General features: G+C 36.9%; 1 protein-coding gene across 1 annotated transcript; it reads left to right on the forward strand.

The window, feature by feature from the left end:
* The first annotated feature begins 467 nt into the window (after positions 1–467).
* On the forward strand, positions 468–20,974 carry LOC118653135 (alpha fetoprotein). The gene is made up of 15 exons (XM_036303826.1): positions 468–640; positions 1,457–1,508; positions 1,995–2,127; positions 3,894–4,105; positions 5,186–5,318; positions 6,415–6,512; positions 9,704–9,833; positions 12,176–12,390; positions 14,038–14,170; positions 14,718–14,815; positions 15,385–15,523; positions 17,811–18,034; positions 19,134–19,266; positions 20,440–20,494; positions 20,839–20,974. The coding sequence occupies exons 1-14, from the start codon at positions 556–558 to the stop codon at positions 20,482–20,484; spliced, it is 1,830 nt and encodes a 609-aa protein (XP_036159719.1). The 5' UTR covers positions 468–555; the 3' UTR covers positions 20,485–20,494; positions 20,839–20,974.
* Positions 20,975–23,824: the final 2,850 nt, after the last annotated feature.

Raw genomic sequence — 23,824 nt, forward strand, 5'->3', positions numbered from 1 at the left:
ATGAATCAGGTGAAATGGAATTTTGAGCTAAACAGCAACATAATAATTAATCAATGGTTCTTCAGAGAAAGCCTGAGTTGGTCATTGTGTCCAGAGCATGGCATGTGATAGGCATTCAATTAATATTTTTTAATGAATTGATGGATTTAGTTGAATTTCATACAAAGTTTGGTTTCTTTTCTTTATAGTTTCATTCATTTTTTAATTTGAAAGGAATTAATTATTGTACAATTTAGGGAAAAATAATCTCTTTGAATATTATATAGTTTGAAAAGAATATTTGTTATATTTTCAACATGGGATGAATTTTCAAGTTGCTTTTTTCTTTTTCCACCCAAAAGAGGCCTGTGTCCTTGAACATTAAATACAAATAATCCCTGTGCTGTTAATTATTGGCAAGTGGTCCATTTCAACCTAAGGAAATAAAGTAACAGATACACCAATAAAAGATTACTAGTTAACAGGCAGTGCTTGAGAAGGGTATAAAAGAATTTCAGCATGATTTTCAGTATTCTTGCCTGACCTTTGCCAACAACAACGAAATAACTAATAACCATGAAGTGGGTGGTATCAATTCTTTTAATTTTCCTACTAAATGCTACTGAATCCAGAACAACGCATAACAATGCATATGGAATAGGTAAGATATTTTGTTTTACTTTTATGTCTTTTCTCTATATTAAAATTCTTAAATTTGAATTGATTCATTTATCTTAATTTATTCATCACCCTTACTGTTCTACACAGGGGAAATATTTAATTGGTGAATATTATTAAAAGCATGATAAATTTGTAACTTTACAAGAGGTTTACAAAATTATGGCAGTGCTTAATATCTGTGAATGCTTTGTATTCTTCATGTTGAATTCATTTTTGTACAGTATTTATTCAATTGATATACCTATTTACTTTGATATATATATATATATACACATATATATATATATTATGGTCTGATATATATATCAGACCATAATCCTGGCTCTATTACATGCAAAATCCCTCAGACTGGTAAAATAAGTAATATAAGTAACATTTTTATTCTTTATTTTAGAAAAAAATGGGTTATTTAGCTGAAGAAGAAACAATGTGACTGGGATACAAATGGGCAAGCAAACTATGGTGTAAATATGTTCAAAAGGATGATGAAAATTAATAATTATAATCACTTTATTTCCAAGCCTGTTAGAGCATCACAGTACAGGGGAGAAACAAATAATTAGAAGATATAAAATACGGATTTTTAGTGTTAAGTCTACTATAAATCATTCTTAACTTTGTTTCTTAGTTTTCTTAAGTACAAAATTAAGATGTTTGGATAGATGATCCTTAATGTCTTCTTATTTCTAAAATTGTTTACCTTTAACTTAAATACAAACATTTACATGTGATAATGATTACTTTTCTGGTTGCAAATGAAAACACCATTTTTCATGAAGTTTATTTTGCTTTCCAGCTTCCATACTGGATTCTTCCCAATGCTCTGCAGAGGTGAATTTAGCTGACCTGTAAGTTTTGCTTGTGTAGATCCACTTTAAGCGTGCAAAGCAATGATAATTTTAGTTAAGTAATTAAATAAAATTGGGTAGTTCTATGATTTTTTTAAACATAAAAGCATAGCCTAGCCTGGTGTAGCTCAGCGGTTGAGCATCGACCCAGGAAACAAGAGGTCCCTGGTTCGATTCCTGGTCAGGGTATATGCCCAGGTTGCGGGCTCGATCTCCAGTGGGGGTGTGCAGGAGGAACTACTCTTATAGAAAACTCACTTATTTTGATTTTAACAGATATGTGTTTATTTATGGGGAATGAGGACAAGAAGAATGATTACTTTTTTCCTGGATGGCTAGAACTTAATTTCACATGAATGTTTAACAAAGGTTACCCCCTAAATAGGTCATAACATAACAGAAACAAAAACAAGTAAAAACTAAACTTTAGAGAAAGAAGCTTGATATAATGTGCTTCTTAAGCATTCATGTGTATTTTTGTTTCAGAGCTACCATATTTTTTGCCCAGTTTGTTCAAGAAGCCACTTATCAGGAAGTAAACAAAATGGTAAAAGATGTATTGCCTGTAATTGGGAAACCCACTGGCAATGAACAGCCTGCAGGGTGTCTAGAAAACCAGGTGAGTGAATACTACTACTACTACTAATAATAACAATAATTATTATTATTTGACCAAATTAAATTTGACCAAAATTTAACATGCAGAAGAGAAGATACAGGGATAGCATAAGAAACACATTTAAATATTTGAAGAATTATTGTGTGAAAGAGGCATTAGATTAATTCTGAATTGCTAAAGAGGGTAGAAGAGAAAACAATGAGTGACTATTATAAAGAGACAATATAAGCCTGGTGATTAGGAGCTAATGTTCTGATATAAGAGTATCTGGGTGATCATAGGCATATTTCTTAACTTCTTTAACCTTTAGTTTCCTTATCTATAAAATAAGGAATAATAATAGCTTCCATTTCAGGATTATCATGGAAATTGATATAATATTAGTAATAGAATTAATTTTTATTAAGCACGGAGTTACATACATATTGATGCTCAAAATATTTTATGACATAGAACATAGCACCGATGAATCAGAATGGCTGTCCAGTGAGCCAAGAGACCCTGGCTGGGGCTTATTGGCAGAATATCAGCTTTGCTTGCAAATATAAATTGATTAAATCTTTATGATAATCCAAAGGATAGATGCTAGTCTTCCAGTTGAGGAAGCCGAGTCATAGAGCGGCTCAGTAACTTGCTTAAGGGAGCCCAGATCCAACCTGGATTTCAACGAGGCCATGTGGCTGCAGCACTGATACCCCTGGAAGCTTCACTACACTGTACCCTGCCCTGCAGTGAGTGCGAGATGCACAGCTCATAGGGTTACCTAGCAAACAGCAATAACAAAACTTGAAGCCCACTTACATTTGAATTTCAGGTAAATAATGAATACTCTTTCTAGAATAAGGGTATTCTAATGTGGAAGATCAATAAATAATAGTTATTGTTACTTTATTTCAATATAGAAAAGAACTTGATAGTGATTAGAGCAACCCTAATTATGGAGCAAAATGCCCAGAGAATCCTTCGTCATGTGGGTTGGTGAAGTGGCCAAAAGACAATGTGCTTGGAATATTTAGAGGAGATGCCCTTTTAAAGATATAAAGCACTTTTTAATAAGAATTTGATGTTTTAATAAAGACCCCTGTTTTGCATCTCTATGTCTGGCTTGTCCTGATAATCTTTTAAGGATGTGTATAAATTCAACATCATACATTTCATATTGCAACTATCTCAGAGGAGAGATTCAGCATAATTTCACAGATTGGCAATTTATCTTTATAAAGTTAAAGGCATGATTTTTATGTAGCTTAGGTACTGGAAGACATACTTAAGATATCCCCAATTCTCTAAATGTTAGCAGCTCTGAAAGCTAAATTAAAAGTTCCCTGAAATGAATGAAACACAGGATTCCTCAGTGTCATTCTTCAGAATATTGGTGGCATCATCTGACCCTGGTAAAGTTAAGGCAACACAAAAGGATTTTAAGGACTTAAAATGTACATTTTAAAATATTTTGGGTAAATCTGTAATTATGCCCCATGAAAATGTTCGAAGTTATTTTTGTTCCATTTCAGAATATTTTTTTTGGCCTAAAAATAAGATCCAGTGTGGTGATTGTGGGGGAGAAGGGAGTGGGTAGAGGTGGAAGAGGGGATAAATGGTGATAGAAAAAACACACAAAAAAACTACATATATGGGAATTTGTATGGGGAATTATTTCCTTAATCTATAGTTCCGATTTTGGATATTGGAAAAATTTTAATGTGTTTTCCAGATTTTAAAAGTAAAGTCAGTTGTCTTTTATTAAAAAGAAATCTTTCTTTTAGCTCCCTGCCTTTCTGGAAGAAATTTGCCACGAGAAGGAAATTTCTGAAAAGTATGGACTTTCAGACTGCTGCAGCCAACGTGAAGAAGAAAGACATAACTGTTTTCTCGCACATAAAAAGGCCTCTCCAGCATCCATCCCACCTTTCCAGCTTCCAGAACCTGTCACGGGTTGTAAAGAATATAAAGAAAACAGGGAGGCGTTCATGAACCGGTAAGGATCCAAGGCAGAGGTAGATGAAAACCCCAGAAAGGGAGCAGTCCCAAGCAGAATCTAGTATTTCTGCAAATGACAGTTGCACTCTCAAACACGGAGAAGTAGAAGCACTGGGCCCTGCACTGGGAAGTTCGGTGAGCAGCTTTCAGCGCTCCTCTCTTTCCACAGCATGCCAGAGGGATGCTGCAGCGACCACACAGCAGACCCTCCAGTGCTCCTGTGGCCTCTTGGGATACATCTTGTTTTTTCCCTTCTACTCCTCCATTTCAGTTTGCCCAAGGATGCATTAGTACCTCACAAAAGGACTTCTTCTGAGTCAAATATTTGGTGTTTTGAACAAATGTCCTTTAAATAAAGAAATGTGATCCAGGAACATGTAAGATACACAAAGATGGCTAACATTTGTTGTGCACAAACGTTACAAGAACATGTGTTCTTGCCGCATATGATCAGATTTATGCTCACAGAAGCCCGTGATGTCTTTTTGTCCTTTTTTCTCTTCATTTTCCTTCCTCTTTCCATTTTGCAGATGAGGAGATTGAAGTGTAGAAGATTAAAGAAATTGGCCGAGAACACATTGCTAGTATATCCCCAACCTGGGATTTGAACCCAGGTTCTATGTTAAGAAAGCCTGTTATCTAACCCTTAATCACTGGTATTCTCCTATGTGGCTACCTAAACCAGAAAACTAGGGGGACTGCCCTTAGAATAAATCTGCTCTGGAGACTGACAAGAGAGATAATTCAATTCTGCACTGAGGAGGAAAAACACACCTACCATTCTGTTTTACTCGGTGGTTGTCGGGCCTTGCTGACCCTTGAGTAGACTGACTGAAAAGGACACTTTAATAAGAAGCTTAGTCAGCATCTCCGCCTATTTTGTTCTCATATTAGAATATGGTATCTGTTGTCTAATTTTTCCCCCTGGGGATTTTTAGTGAGAAAAATTTTTCATAGCACATGGACAAAAAGTATGTTGGTTTTCTGTATTTTTAAACATATTCCAGAGTCCACTTCCAAGCAGTAGTGGCCTTATTTTATGTGCTTGTAAATCTTATAGTTCTATTTCATTTCACAGATACATCTATGAGATAGCAAGGAGGCATCCCTTCCTGTATGCACCTATACTTCTTTCTTTGGCTGCTCATTATGACAAAATAATTCCACTTTGTTGCAAAGCTGAAAATGCAATAGAATGCTTCCAAACAAAGGTATTATATTTGTGTGAATATCTGAACCATTACTTTCATCTGGCTATGACTCATTAAAACCAAAGTTAAAAATGGAAATATGCTCTGTATAGAATATCATTTCCAGAATAGAACATATTTTAGCAGTTTGATACTCTTTGGGCTATAAAACCTGAATTTGCTTTGTTTTTATTCATTCACTTATTCTTTCATTCAGCCAAAATTATTTTATTATTAAGGAAGTGAGTCTGGTGGGAATGAAGAAAGACAAATGTAGAGATGATAAATGAGAGAGAGGTAAAAGAAAAAAGTAAAAGAGGATAGAATAGTAGAGGAACAGAAGAAGAGACAAAATAGTGAAAAGAAAACTATGATAAATGCTTTACATTCATTATTTCTTTTAATCCTTAGAACAAATTTGAGGTGTAAGTGCAGTTGACCCAGTTGACCGTTGAACAATGTAAGGGTTAGGTGTTCCTTATGTAAAATGGCCTAGATCAATGCATACCATCAGCACTCCACATTCGTGGACTCCTAACCACAGATAACAAATAGTACAGGTATTTATTGACAATATCCACATTTAAGTTGACCTGCACAGTTAAAACTCATGTTGTTATTGTTATTTAACAATCAAGACAACTTAGGTTGAGAGAAGCAAATAGCTTTCATCCGTTTAGAGAGCTAGAATAATACCCACAATTAATTACTTGCCACCAGAAGCCCTACAACAAAAATTTGCAAAGAATGAGGACTATTTCCAGAATGTCAGGCTGTGATACAATCTTATTTTTTTTGTGACTGAGCAGACATTTAATAAATTATCAGGTTTCAATCTGTCTTACAGTTGTTTATTCATTATCCCAAATATGAAAGTCATAAGATTTTTATTTTAAGGTATTTTAAAAATATCTATGTGGCATAGATGCACATAAACCAACTTAAAATAATGAATAAATAAATACAGTTCTACAAAAATGTATTGTATTTATAATTTTTAGAGAAAAATTTATTTTATAGAATTTCACAGTTTACCTATATCTGTTGTTTTGGAAATTATTAGAGGCTGTAATAGAAAATACATGCTTTCTTGGTGCTTTGTTTCTTTGAATTTTAGGCAGCATCAATTACAAAAGAATTAAGAGAAAACAGCTTGTTAAATCAACATGTATGTGCGGTAATGAGAAATTTTGGACCCCGAACCTTCGGAGCCATGTAAGTTAAAGTTCTATCTAGCGAACAAGGTGAGGTCTGCAGAACTACCATTTTGTAATTTAAGTTCATTTTCTCTTTGTCACTGTTGTAGTGAGCAGTTTCCTTTGATGAGAGCTCATGTGATTAAGAAGCATGAAATCTTAGGATTGGGAGGAAGCTAATAGATCAATTTGCTATTTCACATTTATTAATCTAGATGAGAAAATACTTAAAGAGGGCATCTAAGACTTATACTGCTGATATATTCTAGATACTCTTACATTCCTGGGCTGTAATCAAATTATACCTCATAGGCTGTTTTTCTAGATTCTCTTCAAAATAGGTTAGTCTTCACTGATGTGTCATTTAATATTGTTGGCTTAAGTACAAGTTTTTTATATTAATTTTGCTTCCTAGTCTGCTTTAAATTCCATTATGTCAATTGCTGCTTCCCATGAAAACATTCACTTGAGTCAATAATATTAGAATCTAGTCACAGGAGAAAAACAAATTGTCATGTGTGAAGAACTAGGATGTATTCTAGCTAATGAAAGCAATGTTACTCACTGAAGTTTGTGTTCTTGTCTTAGCTGCTAAAAAGCTCAAAGGTAAATTTGGAATTTTTCAATTGGCCATATTAACTCTTACACTTAGCATATTTGCCTTCTCCCTTTGTAAATTGTCATTATCTGTCTATCAGTCTGTTATATCTATCTACTAGAAGTTTGGTGCACGAATTCATGCACCCTCACCTGGCCTGTGGGATTGGGTTGAAACCAGCTCTCTGGCATCCCCCAAGAGGTCCCAGATTGTGATAGGGCATAGGCCAGGCTGAGGGACCCCACCAGTGCATAATGAGGGCTGGGGAGAGACGTGGAAGTTGGCCAGCCAAGGAGGGACTGTGACAGGGCTCCAGGGTTGTGTCCAGCCCATCTCACTCAGTCCTGATTGGCCAGACACCAGCAGCAAGCTAACCTACTGGTTGGAGCTTCTGCCCCTTGGTAGTCAGTGCACGTCGTAGTGGCTGTTTGACTGTCTGCTCCCTGGTGGTCAGTGTATGTCATAGCAAGTGGTTGAGTAGCCTTAAGCATATCATTAGCATATGATGCTTTAATTGGTTGAATGAACAACCAGACGACTAGCCACTTAGCATATTAAGCTTTTATTATATAGGATATTCTATTTACTATCTATCTATCTATCTATCTATCTATCTATCTATCTATCTATCTATCTATCATCTATCTATCATCTATCATCTATATAATCTTTTCACCCACCCATCTAACTTCTATTTCATTTCTTTTATCTTTGTTGTTACAATGAAGAGGAATATAATATAAATCCAGTTAAATCATCTAATCCAACCTCTTCATTTTACACATGAGTAACTTGAAGGCCACAGGAATTAAAGCACTTTATCCAAGAGCATTGCTGGACATCAGAAGCCAGTTTTCTATGTCCTGTCATGATTTATTTTATTTAGTTATACCTATTTGTCTACTACATCAGTGATCTTTAATTTTCTATATTCTGACAATGAGACATTGAAATCAAATATAAAATCAGAACTACCAATGGTTTTGAGCTTGCTATCAAATATGGCAGCCACTGGCCTCATGTAGCTACTGAGCATTTGAAAGGTCACTAGTGAAAATGGGAAACTGGGCTCTAAGTGCAAAATATACACCAGATTCCAAAAACTTTGTTTGAAGAAGAAGATGTACAATATATCATTAGTAGGTTTTAATGTTGATTACACATTAAGATAATGTATATTTTAAAAATTTTACATTCAATATTATTTTGTATTAGTTTCAGGTGTACAGCATAGTGGTTAGACAATCATATATTTTACAAAGTGATTCCCTGGCTATTTCCAGTACCCAACTGGCACCATAGATAGTTAATACAATATTATTGCCTATAATCTTTATGCTGTACTTCATGTCCATGTGACTATGTTGTAACTATTAATTTGTACTTTTTAATCCCTTCATCTTTTTTTACCCCAGCCCCCAACACCTGCTCCCCTCTGGCAACCATCAACCTGTTCTCTGTATTAAAATAATATTTTTGATGTGTGGTGTTAAAATATATTATTAAAGTGAATTTAACCTGTTTTATTTTACTTTTCAATGCAACTGCTAAACGTTTTTAAATTACACACTGGTTAAAATATTCTTCAAATTTTATGATAAAATATTCCTAGTATAGGAAACATCTGAGCTGCTAATCAAAAAGTATTAATTATATGCATTCACATTATATATTTTTTGCTTATTTGCTTGTAAATTACACATTTGAGAATATTGCACACAATAGAAGCCTAGATTAAAGTGTTTAGTCATGGAGTTAGGTCCAAGATTGACTGAAATTTTTTCTTGGGAGAGGTTAAATTTACGTTTTACCCTCTCATCCTATTAGAAATTTAAAGGTTGATTCATTAACTGGTTTACTTAAATTTATCTTAGTAATAACTATAAATTAGATATTTTTATAATGACTTTATTACTTGATACTCATAAGTGATTAAATTTAAATATTGTGAATTTATGAAGAAAAATTATCTTCATCAGTAGTAGCATCACCAGCTGCTCTAGGGAGTAGGGGTTTCACCTAGATATCTCTTAAATTTAATGAAATGCAGGAGGAAAAATATTTTTATGTCTCACCTCCCTTTTGGGCCACTCTACATGACTTGGTATGATGACACATCTGAATGCTTATTCTTCTCCATTTTCTTGTTCCATTTTATTTATTTACACATACAGACCCCTCCCTGTATTCTCAGAATTATTATTTTTTCCTCCCAAGTAAAAAATGATTGTCATTCTCATTGAATTTTCCATTTCTTACTTGTTTATCCTTTTTTAATTTTTTCATCCCACTCACTACACTGTTCCTAAGTGCTCAGCATCAAGGATGAACAGCAAAAAGGTAGGTTTCATCGCAATTCCCAGGAAGCGTTTTAGGTAAAGACAAGTCACTTCTAAACCCTTTGTGGGACCAGGTCATAATTACAGAGCCACTCCCTTGAGAAACTGCTGCAACCAACAAGACTTGTCACACTTTTCTGTCCCTCTTGAAACAACAAGGACATTTCAATTCTTTGTCTTTGGAAATGAAATTATATTTCCACTTGATAAATGTTATTTAATTTTGATAAATAACCAAGATTTATTTCAAATTCTTTTTCTCTCTCTCGTTAGAACCATTACAAAATTGAGTCAAAAGTTTCCCCAGACTAATTTTACTGAAATTCAGAAACTGGTCCTAGATGTGGCTCTCACGCACGAGGAATGCTGCAGAGGCAACGTGCTGGAGTGTCTGCAGGATGCGGTGAGGAGTCTTGCTTCCTAAAGAAAAAGACATATTTCCACTCCCTTTTCTTTCTTTTGCTATCATTCTAAACGGGAGAAGGCGGTCTGACTTGAGCTGGTCACAGGCGAGGGTAGCTAGCTGACTCAGTGAAGTTACACTTGGTGCTAGTGAAGCAAACGGTCTTTTGTTGATCCTGCCTTTCACTTAAGGGATGTTCTCCTCTTGTGAGTTCACTACCCATTCATTCTTATTCCTGAAGGAGATGGAACCATCTCAGAAGGCCTCACATCAGATTTGGTGGTGGTGGTGGTTGGGGTGGGGGGTGGGGGAGGCACAGACTCTTTACTTTTAATGTATTTGGTTTTCATCCATTTGTTTTTTCATTTGACAAAGACATATTAAATAATTCCTATGCAATAGCCACTGTAAAGGACATTTGTCATCCATGCACATGCTGACCTCAAGGCATTTATAGGCTGATAGGAGAGCTAAGACAGATGACCTCCTTGGGGTAGGCATTGTCTTTTGTTTATTGTTATCTCCATAGGCTGCCAGCACAATGCCTGGCACCTGGGAGGCACTCTATTATATATTAACTAGAGGCCTGGTACACAAAAATTCGTGCACTGGGGGGGGGGGGGGTGGGGGGGGGCGGGGAGGGGATCCCTCAGCCCAGTCTGCACCCTCTTGCAGTCCAGGAGCCCCCAGGGGATATGCGACTGGGGAGTAGGCCTAAGCCATTAGTCAGACATCCTTAGCACTGCTGCTGAGGTGGGAGAGGCTCTCGCCACCACCGCTGTGCTGACCAGCCATGAGTCGGCTTCTGGCTGAGCGGCGCTCCCCCTGTGGAAGCACACTGACCACCACAGGGCAACTCCTGTGTTGAGCATCTGCCCCCTGGTGGTCAGTGCCCATCATGGCGACCAGTCGTTCCATTGTTAGAGTCAATTTGCATATTTCCCTTTTATTATATAGGATATATTTAGCATATGAGTACAACAAAGTAACACAGAAACTATTCTATAAGGTAAAGCTATAGCCATTCCAAAGAGAGGTGCAAATGAAGGGTTCTAGGAAAATTAAAAACCAAGACCAAACCACCCCAGCAGCAGAATCCGTGGAGAATGCCATATCAGTCACAATTTGAGCAGTGTGGCATTGGCCTATTTTGACCAACCCTAGGCTTCCTAGATATTGTACAAGAGGCCTGTCTATTCCCAAATCACTCTCTCTCTGGTCCCTATGATATACCTTCTTCTCCAAGGGGGCTTAAACATGGTTTTCAGAAGGTGGAAAGTGAGGGTAAAATGTTCATTTCACTGGCGATTTGGCTGAGCTAGTCTTGGAAGTCAGCAAGGAGTCACAACTGCAGGGAGAGTGACAGTCTTTGAGCACAGGCAGAGACCCTGGTGTAAGGAGTGGGGGGAAGATGAACTGAGAGGGGGCTGCCACCAAGACAGACTTTCTTATTTTATTGACTTTTCCTTTTAGAATTATTTACATGCAGATAAGGGACAGTAAATGAGAACAATTTTGTTTTTCTTTGAGGTCAGTTTTAATTGACAATTTTATTACTTTGTATAGTCATTTAAAAATTAGTTTTTAAATTTTCTGGAACTCATAACCACTTTTTTTTTAAGTAGAAACATTAAGTTCAATATAGCATGTAACTTGGATTTTACTGACTGAATAATGGGTTCTAATCGTCCCTTCTGAGAATGCACAGAATGTTCAGTCCTGTCAGGTGAATGTGTACATTCTATTGCTTTCTGGCCACTTAGGTGAACTATTTCATTATTGATATACTGCCCTCTGGAGGTCATTATGGGTCACTGCAGATTGTTTTGTTAAAGATAGAGCAGAATGTTTGCCCTCCATGTTATATCAACAGCAAATGTATTTAGCAGCAAATTTCACCATTAATAGAAAGATATACATAAATGTGAACGTCATTTGGTTTGAGGAGTACGTTTATATTTTGTTTTTAAAAGATTCACATTAAAATAAATGAGTAGGTTTTAGGGGACCATTATCAAAAAACTTGAATAAATAGGGGTAGAAAGGAGTGAGGAAAGGCAACATTGGGAGAAAGCACTAAAATAGGAGACAAGGTAAAATGTCTTCTTCTTTCCTTACTTTTATTATCCTTCCTTTCCTTTCCTTCCCTTCCTTCCTTCCTTCCTTCCTTCCTTCCTTCCTTCCTTCCTTCCTTCCTTCCTCCCTCCCTCCCTCCCTCCCTCCTTCTCTCCTCCCTCCCTCCCTCCCTCCCTCCCTCCCTCCCTCCCTCCCTCCCTCCCTGAAACTGGCCCTGAGGTTATGCATTAAACCTTAAAATGTATACTTTATTTTTCCTATCACAGGAAAAAATTATGTTCTACATATGTTCTCAACAAGATACTCTGTCAAGCAAAATAGCAGAATGCTGCAAATTGCCCACACTTGAACTTGGTCAATGCATAATTCATGCAGAAAATGATGACAAACCTGAAGGTTTATCTCCAACTCTAAATAGGTTTTTAGGAGAGAGAGATTTCAACCAATTTTCTTCAAGGGAAAAAGACCTCTTTATGGCAAGGTAAACACTCTATCAATGTACATTCACACAAGTAAAGATTATGTAGCTGACAGCTTTGTGTTGTTGAAATGGGGAGTGAAGGCCATGAATTTTTAGCTTGGTATGTGAGAATAATGCTAGAATGTCCTTAGCCAAAATATATATATGAGCAGATAACTAAGGAATAAGGAATGAAATCTATCTTATATTGATGGGACTTTCACCATTACTATTATTAAATGCTTGCTTTTTAGGCTGTATTTTATTTTGTATGAATTTCTCTAGAATCTGAAGCATTGTCATCCCTGTATGGATTACTCATAGGAAGATCACCTTTGAACTTCCACATAAGATGTGACCTTTTTTTAAAAGAAGGGCTCATGATTCAGAATGTGATTTTTCATTGTGCATATTTTATGCCCCCCCCGCCCCCCCAATGTAATGCAATAGTTAATGCTAGGTAAAAGGAATTTTATTGGGACAGTTTATTTGCTGAATGAATTTTTTTTCAGTTTATTTGCTTTATTGAATTCATGTTTTATTTTTGTAAGAAAATAGAAAGGTTTTTAGAGACATTTGCAGTCTAGTAATTTGTTGTAATTGATGGGGCATATTCTCATTCTGTTTGCCTTAAGGGAACAAGCAGTCTAGGGATTTTCCTTTATTGTACAGTGTATATCTATGGGCACTATTAGAGGAGGAATTTGTGCAGCTCTTAGGACATTACACATAATGACCTCCAAAGTTCTTTCTAAATTTAAGAGTCTGCTTCTAATGTAGTAATGAAAATAATGGCCCAATCGTTTCTCTTTAATATTCCCCGAGGATATTACTCTATTTTTACATTAAAATTAGACATTCACACATTGTTTTCACAGCTAAATAAAATTATGCAAAATAAGAACAAAGCTGAGATTTAAGAACCCATATTGACAATTTATTGGTAGCAGAACTAATATAACCCATTTCTATAATCTGGGAATGCAATTAGTAAACTCAAGAGTTATCTTTAAATTTACACACCCATGCATGTCCACAGCTTGTTGTTTATATAATTGAAGCAGTTCTTCAATTGGAAAGGTTCTTTGCAGTAGACATTTTCTCAGCCGAGAATGATCTTCCCCCAGATACTTGTGTGGCTCCCTTCACCCAGGTTTCTGGTCTGAAAGAGCTGCCAGAGGGAGTTTTCTTGGCCACACACTTTAACTTAGGCGTTACCTCTTTTCCTCTCTCCTAACTCCCTTTATTTCTCTTCATTGATTTATCACCCCTGGAAATTAGATGATACATTTCTTGTTTATTTTTTTTCTGCCCCCTATAATGTATGCTTTTGAGAAGTCAGGTATTTTATCTTATACATTACTGAAAATTTGCTACTTAAAGCAATGCTTGCATAGAGTCAGCACTGGAAAAATATTTGTTGAATAAATGAATGTAAAGTCCACAATTAAAAAGCCAAAATTAAGGTTGCAAAAGAAGATGAAACACAGCATTTTAAAACAAATGGGGGTATTATAATTTGTACTGATAGTTTTGTCATGCAGATAAGTTTAAATTATATATGATCTCCATGTTTATTTATTTGAATTTTAATTTCTGCTTGCCATATAACAAAGTAAGAATTTATCTCTTAATTCCAATAACATGTTTTTTTTACACATATTTCAGATTTACTTATGAATATTCAAGAAGACATACTAAGTTTGCTGTCCCAGTAATTCTAAGAGTTGCTAAAGGATATCAGGAGTTGTTGGAGAAGTGTTCCCAGTCCCAAAACCCTCTTGAATGCCAGGATAAAGGGGTAAATTGCTCTGGCTTTGTAGGGAGAATATGAAATACTGGATTGATATCATCCATTAAAAATGCTGTTAGTTTGAAATTATTTAGTTATTAACCAATGGTTAGCTAGTTATATCTATTAATTAGTCATCTAGATAATAAGTAGTTATTAACTAGTTGTCAACAACTAGTGGCTTACTTTGGAAATAAAAATGTTACCCATAAGTTCTTTGATGCACAGAATAAAAATAATATTCATTTTTAACAGCTCCAGAAAGGCAAGAATTTGTATAGAAACAACTGCAATCCTTTATCCAAAGATTGAATTCTGTCATCAAATAACTTGGTGATTCACAAAGTTTTAAACTTACTCTTATCAAAGTTCATTTTGTTTAATTCTCACAATTCAAACTTTGCCATCTTTAATATTTTTTAAAAATCCCTCTAAAATTACTTTCTCTAAGATGGTATCATCATAGAATAAAATATTATTGGTCAATTTTTACATACAAAGTTGTGTGTCCAGGAAGAGAAAAAAAAAATGTATGAAATAATGTTTGTATTTTCAGGAAGAAGAATTAGAGAAATATATCCAGGAGAACCAAGCATTGGCAAAGCGAAGCTGTGGCCTCTTCCAGAAACTAGGAGAATATTACTTACAAAATGCGTATGTTTTTTTTTAAAGCAGTATTTTTGGTGATTTAAAATTACAAACTGGTGAGGGAAATATACATCTACATTAGTCTCTCATCTGACTCTAATTTCAGCTCCTATTTCAGATTGGGAGTCAGTATAATGTGAGCACCCAATTTCCCCTGGGAGAAGGCAGCCCTCCCCATTCCCTAGCTCAGGAAGCAACATGCATGGCCTGTGAAGTCTGATCTGTGGCACTCACTTTGGTTTCCCCAAAATCAAGCTGTAAAGCTATTTATTCTATCAAAGTCTGTCTTGGTTAAAGCACAAAAAATCAAAGTTAAAATCAATGAAACTTCTGAGGTTGGGAATAGGAGTCAACCTTCTGCCCAGGGGTTGCTTTCCCATTGTGATCGTTGGTATAACAGGAGTATAAGGGGTGGTTGTTAGAATAATCAAATCTCAAAAGTTAGTCCAAGTACCATGTGGATGATAAAATGAGCTGCGTTCATGTCGTCTGATACCAAAAGATTGTCTTGGAGAAGAAGTAAGTCCAAAGACTCGTGAATGACTCAGCAGGATTTGGTGACAAATGTCTTTCAGGTTTCTTGTTGCTTATACAAAGAAAGCTCCTCAGCTGACCCCTCCTGAGCTGATGACCTACACCAGAAAAATGGCAAGTGCAGCAGCCACCTGTTGCAGGCTCAGTGAGGAGAAACAACTGGCCTGTGGTGAGGGAGCGGTGAGTGTTTTGCCTAGTCTCATCTGGTGTCTGCCCTGCTTGATTGAAAGGGCCTCAAAATTCCCATGCAGGGGAAATGGTAGAAACCAATGCAGAGGGGACTTTAGTAGACTTACTCATTTAGTCGAAAGGGGTGTGAGAACTCAACTCTGATCAGTTAGCATGTGGCTAGGCTTCCTGTTCTAGAATGGCGGGTGGAAATGCAACCGGTTTATTCAACAATGTCTGAGCAAGCTTTTCATAAAGGGAGGAGAGAATGGCCAACACATCATTCACTCCATGACTTCCTTGTTTTATTCACTAAATATTTACTTTAATGTTGAAAAGAAAGAAAAAAAAGCTTCATTTTTGATTGATTAAAATTAGTCATGTTATTTTTAGCCATACTTATACTTTTATCATTTGTAGTATAATTGTATTGTGATTTTAGGAATAAGTTGTTCCCTTTTGGGTGTAGGGTACAGAACATGGTAAGTCCCATGTTCTCAGTAGTAAAATGACTGATGTCACCAGTGTCCTACATATGATTACAGGTTTTTTAAAAAATCTTTTCCTTTAAAGTCACAATTATGACCAAAATTGTATACAAATTTTTCCCCTTTTCTCTTTTTAATGATGGGGAGTGATTTACCAATTAGTCTTCATATCTTGGGACTTTTCACTAGAGACTAGAAGGAAAAGGAGAATTTCTTGTGATTAAGCATTATCTTAGTTTTTTATTGAATTCCACTTGGGGCCCAGTGCACGAATTTGTGTACCTTGAAAACTACTGTGGGCTGCGAGGCTGTGGTAGGCACAGGTGCAGGTCTCGGCCCGTTCTCCGCACCCCCACCCAGTCCCTCCCACCACGGCCCCTGGTCCCCTGTCTGCTGGCAGCCCCACTCCCGCCACTGCTCCCACCACGGCTGCCACTGCTGATGGTGCCAACCCCACTCGCACCCGCTGAAGGCGTGGAGCGATTGGGGCCTGTGCCAGCAGTAGATGTGAGTGGGGCTGGTGCTGTCAGTGGATGTAAACAGTGGCTGCTGCCCTGATCACCCCTCAGGAGCAGGGGGAGGTGTAAAAGCCCTCAGGGACGATTAGGGCCAGCAGCCGCCGCTCGTAGCCACTGATGGCATCGAGTGATCAGGACCAGTGCCAGCTGTGGGTGCGAGTGGGGTTGGCACTGGCAGTGGGTGCGAGTGGCAGCTCTGGTGTCAGCAGCAGGTGCAAGCACTGGGTGAGACTGCAGTACATGAGAGCAAAGAATTTTCAGTAACCACCAGAGGCTCGCCCCAATAACAGCAACTGATGCCCCACCTTGGTCTGGCATTTCTGCTCACCTGCTCCACCATCCTGCTGCCCACCATGTTCTGCACACACCCCTTGGTAGTCAGCACACGTCATAGTGACTGGTTGTTCGGTTGTTTGGTTGTTCTGGTTGTTCTGCCGTTCAGTCTATTTGCATATTAGCCTTTTATTATATAGGATATGTTGGGAGGATGCAGGAATGTAGGATAGTGCAATGGTTCAAGAGTGTGTTCTGGGGGGCTCCTAACTACAGTCCTTTCCCACTTTCAACACTTGTTAGTCATTTCACACGGGGGAAGCTAGTTACCTCACTATGCTTGAGCTTCTTCATCTGGCATTGGAGAATAAAAATCATGCCATCCTCATAAGACAGCTGTCACGAGGTAATGTGCCTAACCCACTTGTATTAGGACTAGCCTAAGACCTAGTGTGCACAAAAAGTATGTTGGCCCTTAATACAAGTTATTAGTAAGTGCTTCAAAATAGCTCCAAAGTATGGAAGGTAGGAGGATTCCACATTAGGAAAGCCTTACACACACACACACACACACACACACACACACACACACACACGCAGTGACTAAGTTTGTGCTATTCTTATCTTCAGAAGGTGATTCTTTGGTCCCAAAAGTAAAATAGAGAACTCAACCACATAACAAGGAAAATGTAAGCCATGGATTGATTTCTTAGGTCAGGGAAGATACGTTTTCCCCTTTGGAATCATCTTTCAAAGAACTAAAATAGAATTAAAGAGACTATCTTCAACATCACCTATAGAACATCTGTCACTAAATGCTGAGGTTCATCCCAAATAAATGGGTAAACAGGAATCTACAATGTAGCAATACATGATCCTACACAGACAGCACATTTTCTTATAATACTAATTAAGCTATAATACATTAAAAATTATTGCAATGATTTTCTGGAAACCTGAATCAATTTTATGACTAATGCTCAATCCCTTTGCTTTCTCTTTTCCCATTCTCCTAACTAGGCGGACGTTATTATTGGCCAATTATGCATCAGGCATGGAGAGACACCTATAAACGCTGCTGTTGGCCAGTGCTGCACTTCTTCGTATGCCAACAGGAGGCCATGCTTCAGCAGCTTGGTGGTGGATGAAACATATGTCCCTCCACCATTCTCTGATGACAAGTTCATCTTCCATAAGGATCTGTGCCAAGCTCAGGGTGTAGCACTGCAAACAATGAAGCAACAGTAAGAAATTGTTATTTGATAACATGGAGAAGGCTGACAACACCAAGTAGCAGTTGATATTTCTATGCTACACACCCAACACTCTTGGGCTCCTCAGGAGAACAGTATTACTCCAAAGCACTGAAAGTGGCTTTCAAAATAGTCTTCTCTCAGTGACTTCACAGCCTCACTGGGATGTAGAGCTGGAAAAACTCAGTAAGGCAGACAATTCCCTGTTTGTCAAAGCAGTCTCTACTGGCACTATTGTGGTAATGTTATTTTGGGACTGAGGAAAATGGGCAATTTATTTTATGGAATTAGGATATACCTTTACAATAAGTCTGGGTACTTTCATTCCAAAACACCACCACTGAATCTTTTTTCACATAATTTACTCTTTGAAAAGAATAACTATATTTAATTCAGCCATGAAGTGTGGGTGTTTAGAAATGGAGTGCACGTTTCAATTAATTGTGGGAGGCATTCTGTAATGGTAATGCAAGTCAATGAAACACATGGTCTCCAAATCCCCATGCATTTTAATACTCGCCTGTTTTGTAAATGGTCTTCCTTCATTTTGGAAAACCTGGTCTTCCCTTTTTTCTCTGTTGAAATCTGGGGCATGTTGCAAGGTACAGTAAGAATGCTATCTCTTCTGGCAGGCCTTTCCTCTTGCTCCATCCAACATTAATTCCAACATGAAAGCACTGCTCAATGAGTAGAGCAGGCAGTTAGTATTGCTAGTGCACAGGTAAGGGTGTCATAATTATGAATGGCAGGTGTTGGGAAATCTGGGCCTTTGAGAAGAGAGAATCGGAAACAATATTCTGGATAATTAAGAAATAGACTGTATTTCACTACATGTAAGTGTGGTAAAACTATTAAATAATGTTTCCTCTATCATCTGCACAAATGCAGACCAGTGGAACACTTGGCATGTTTCTAGATGTCTTTCTAATGAAAGTATTAGACAAGTGAGTTAAGTCTGGTTACGGGCTGATGGAAAGAGGGTTTATGGTGAGGTTTGCCAAGACTCTGAATATTCTCTACGAGGAAAATTTTAGAAAAATATCATTGCATAACAGACTTCTCTCGTATTTTGTTTTGTTTTAAATCATAGGTTTCTCATTAACCTTGTGAAGCAAAAGCCACAAATATCAGAGGAACAACTTGAAGCTGTCATTGCAGATTTCTCTGGCCTACTGGAGAAGTGCTGCCAAGGTCAAGAACAGGAAGTCTGCTTTGCAGAAGAGGTATGTGCAGCTCATTTTCACACTCAGAAGACTTGGTACAGGATTTTCTGCAATGAATAGTGAAAAGAACACCCCACTGATCTATACCTTAAAAATAATGCCAGAGAGATGTAAATGTCATCTAGAAATAGACTGAAGAATTATGTGACATTTAAAAAATAATCACAGTTTTCTCACCAAATGTTAGGAAGTAGTATGATTTTAAATATATTAAGAAAATTACTAATTTTGATTTATTTCCTAGTAGATAAAATAATAAATTGAATATATAACTGATTGATGATAATTTAGACAGTTTCTGACCTAAAATTTATCTGTTCAGATGAATATGTTAAATGGATTATTGGCAAATAAAATGTGCAAACAGGATCCTGGGGGAATATTTACAGAAAATATATCTGAACTCCTTAGGAAGCATAGCTTTGAGTATCAACAGAGTAGTAGTTAGGAATTATCTTAATCTAATTATTTAACAATTTTAGCTGTATTTGTAACTGGCTACATTTTGTAAGTCTTTATTTTATATTATTAAACATTTAAATATAACATCACTACATTAAAAAATATATTGTATAATTTAGCCTTTTTGCCAATTTTGTCTATTTCCTAGTGTAAAAGTTTAGATTTTTTAATATAAATTCCAAAGCTATATAATACTTAGAAATCTTGAGCTTTTCAATAGATAATATAATTAAATGTGCTTGAGTGTGTACAGAGATTAGTGTAGGAAAAACAAAATCTACTATTGATCTGAATGGATTTTTCTCTCTCTCTGGCTGCCATTGTCCCAGCTTGTTGGCATCAGAAATGTATATCTTTATTTTTAACTTGGTTCATCTATAAACTTGCAAGATCACCCTTGGATAGTGGGGAATTAACTGTATGACTAGAACAGTAACTAATTTCTTTATCTAATGCAATGGTTCTCAACCTTCCTAATGCCGTGACCCTTTAATATAGTTCCTCATGTTGTGGTGACCCCCAATTTCATTGTTACAAATTGAACATAATTAAAGCATAGTGATTAATCACAAAAACAATATGTAATTATATATGTGTTTTCCGATGGTCTTCGACAACCCCTGTGAAAGGGTCGTTCGACCCCCAAAGGGGTCGCGACCCACAGGTTGAGAACCGCTGATCTAATGATTCTTATTTGTTCTTAATTTGCAGGGTCCAAAACTGATTTCAAAAACTCGTGCTGCTTTGGGAGTTTAAATTATCTCAGGTAACAAAACGTTCAGACAAAGCTAAATACTGTTGATATTCACCAAATATCACTCTATAGTGAAGTACATCCTAACAACTACCATTAAATGCTCTTCCTACCAAAGAAATGCAATTCAATAAAAAAAATCTTTATTTTAAAGATACTGAAACAAAATTATGCCTAAAATGTTAATTAGTGACTCAACTAACTCAAAATTTGTTGAGGTTGATTCAGAGGCCTCAAGGACTGCCATCAGAACTTCCTATTTATCTAATATTTCTCTGATATCAAATAATAGAACCAGTTACCTTCTGTACTTACTCATTTAATTAATACTTAATATATTTTTGTTCACATTACAGGGTGAAGAGAAGACAAAATATGTCTTTATGGTTTGGTGTGAACTTTCTAATTCTAAATGACTTTAGTACTTTTTATGAATTAATAAAATAATGAAGACTTTTATGTGAGATTTCCTTATCATCAAAATAAAGTATCTTCAAATGTCTCCTTTTTCCTACTTGCTTATTTATGAAAACCTAAAGATGATTTCTTTAAATAGTACTTTACATTTTTCTTTCATTCCTGTTGCAACATCTCTGGACTTCATCTGATTTTGTTGTAATTCTGAAAGGTATTAATTTAGAGATCACAACAAGATAAGTAGAATTCAATTTGAAAGCATTAAATAAAAAAATACATTTTTTTTTTGTTAAGAAGGAAGTTCAGTTATAATAAAAATATTGGGAAAATTTTATGAGCCAAACTATGTTTCAGTGAAATATATAAAGAAAAGAAAAAAGGAAACACAAGGACAAATTGACATCAATGCAATAGTAATTGCATTGGAGATTTTAAATAGTTTTTACTTCTTTGAAAAAACAAGTCAGGCAAACAAATAAAGATTCAAGGTAACATCTTATCAAGGTTACCAATGACCTTCATGCTGTAAAATCCAGTAGTTACTGCTCAGTCTCTAGCTGACTTGAGTTCTCTCAGTACAACCTGACAGAATTGATCATTCCCTTTCCCTTGAAACATTTTTCTACTTGGCTTTGCATTTCCCTCCAATCTCATGGCTGCACCTCCTGAGTCTTCTTCACTGCAATTTCTGGAATTCTTTGACCTCTAAGTATTAGAGCGTCTCAGAGCAGCCTTTCCTGAATCTAAACTCCCTCTCTGGATGATCTCATCTAGACAGTGCAGTAACACCAACACATTAATATGTGTTTACAACACACATTTATATCTCCAGCCTGGATTTTTTTCTTAATTTCCAGGTTCATGTGCCAGCTTCCTTCCTCACAGCTCCATGGTGACCATGCAGAAAGAACACAAACTTAGCACATTCCAAACTGAACTCTTCTCTATCCCAAATGTGTGTTTCCCTCCATCTTGTCAATTCTTCTCCTTTCCCAAGCCACAAGCCTTAGAGTCATCTCTGGTTCTCTTCCATATCGCCCCTACCTTTAATCTATGAGCAAAGTTTGTTGGCTCTACCTTCAAAATAGATCTAGAATTTGACTCTTTCTCAATACCTATAATAAAAGCCACAAGCATACCACACATGGATTATTGCAATAGTTTCTTAATTGGTCTCCTCTCAAGTATCCTTGTCCCCCCCGCCCCCCCTCGACCTCCCTGTCCCAGCTCTAGTTTCAATATACTAATTGAAATGATTCTTTACATCATTACGCCTGGATAAAAATATTCATGAGAAGATTGAGACTCAGAGGAACAACAGTGGAAGAATTAGGAAAGATCATCAAGAGTAAATATGTTTCATTACAGACTAAGGATAAGATCATCCACATCCTCAAATTCCCAATTACTACCTGTGGATGCGGAAGTTGGGCTAGTATAAAGGGATGATTAAAAAAAAATTGATTCACTTGAAAGGTGGTGTTAGAGGAGAGATCTATGGATACCCTGGTCCACCAAAAAGATAAACCAGTGGGTTTTAGAGCAAATTAAACCGGAAACATCCCTGGAGGCAAAAAATGACAAAACTAAAGCTGTCTCACTTTGAGCACATCATGAGAAAACAGGGTTCTTGGGAAAGTAATGTTGGAAAAAATAGAAGGCATCAGGAAAAGAGAAAGACCTAATATGAGATGGATGATTCCATAAAAGAAGCCATAAGCATGAGTCGGCAGGAGCTGATCAGGGCTGTTGAGGACAGAACATTGTGGAATCACCCATTCATAGGGTCGCCAGGACTTGGACCTGATTCAATAGCATGTAACACATGCATTATGCCAGTTTTTTAAACTAAAAATCAGTAGTGTCTTCCCATCTCACTCAGAGAAAATGTAAAGTCTGTGCACTGTCCCTACATGGTAGTCCCTTCTGCACTCTTCTGTTTTGCCTTTCCCACTGGTCCCTTTGCTCAGGCCAGTGGCCTCCTTGCTGTTTTTCAAGTCACCAATTAATTTCCTGCTTTGAGTGTTGCTTTTGTGATTCTTCTTGCTTGGAAAACTGCCCTCAGATATTTGTGGGGCTCACTCCATCACCTCCTCACACTTTCTACTCATTATCATCTACTGGATGTTAATGTCTTCCTTTAGTGTCCTATTTTAAGTTATACCATTATCACTATCACCCACATCACTTATCACCATCAGATATGCACTAGACTTTACTTGGTTTGTTTTCTGTCTACCTCCACTAGTGGAAGCCCCAGGAGGACAGGAATTTCAGTCTGTTTTGTTCACTTCTGTTATCCTCAGCATAGAGCACAGTGCCTGGAACATAATAGGCATTCCATAAATATTTATTGAATATATGGATGAATGGCTGTATATTCTTATAAGGTGGTGAACTAGAGAGGTTTCTAGCTTCATCCTCTAAAAGGCACACTAAGGAGAGGAAGAAGCATGGTTCTAAAAATTAACATAAAAAACATGGGAGGGGACCCTTTTCCCCCTCCCCACGTGGGAGTCCATTCTGTGGGACTCTTTCCCTCTCCCCACGTGGGAGTCCGTAGTTGTTCTTCAATAAACCTCCACCTTTGCTATACTACTTTCTGTCTGTGGATTCATTCTTTGACTCTGGTGGACAAAGAATCTGGGTTCCAGTCCAAAAATTCCATTTCAAAATGATGCATCAGCCAGGAATTTCTCCGTAATTCAAACCTCTTCACGTTGAACCATGGGAAGTGTGTTCTCTACACTACCTAAAGATAGTCCACTGAAATGTATTCTCAAGAATGAGTTTGACCCACAAACCTTAAAGAAAAAGCACCTGATTTTTTTCTGCATCAGGTTTGGCCCCAATACCAACTAGCTAACTGGGAGAGTTTGCCCTCAGAGGAAAGCCTCAAGTATAACATCATTCCTACAATTAGAT

The sequence above is a fragment of the Myotis myotis genome, unplaced genomic scaffold (genome assembly GCF_014108235.1).
Source record: "Myotis myotis isolate mMyoMyo1 unplaced genomic scaffold, mMyoMyo1.p scaffold_m19_p_1, whole genome shotgun sequence".
Classification (NCBI taxonomy): Eukaryota; Metazoa; Chordata; class Mammalia; order Chiroptera; family Vespertilionidae; genus Myotis; species Myotis myotis.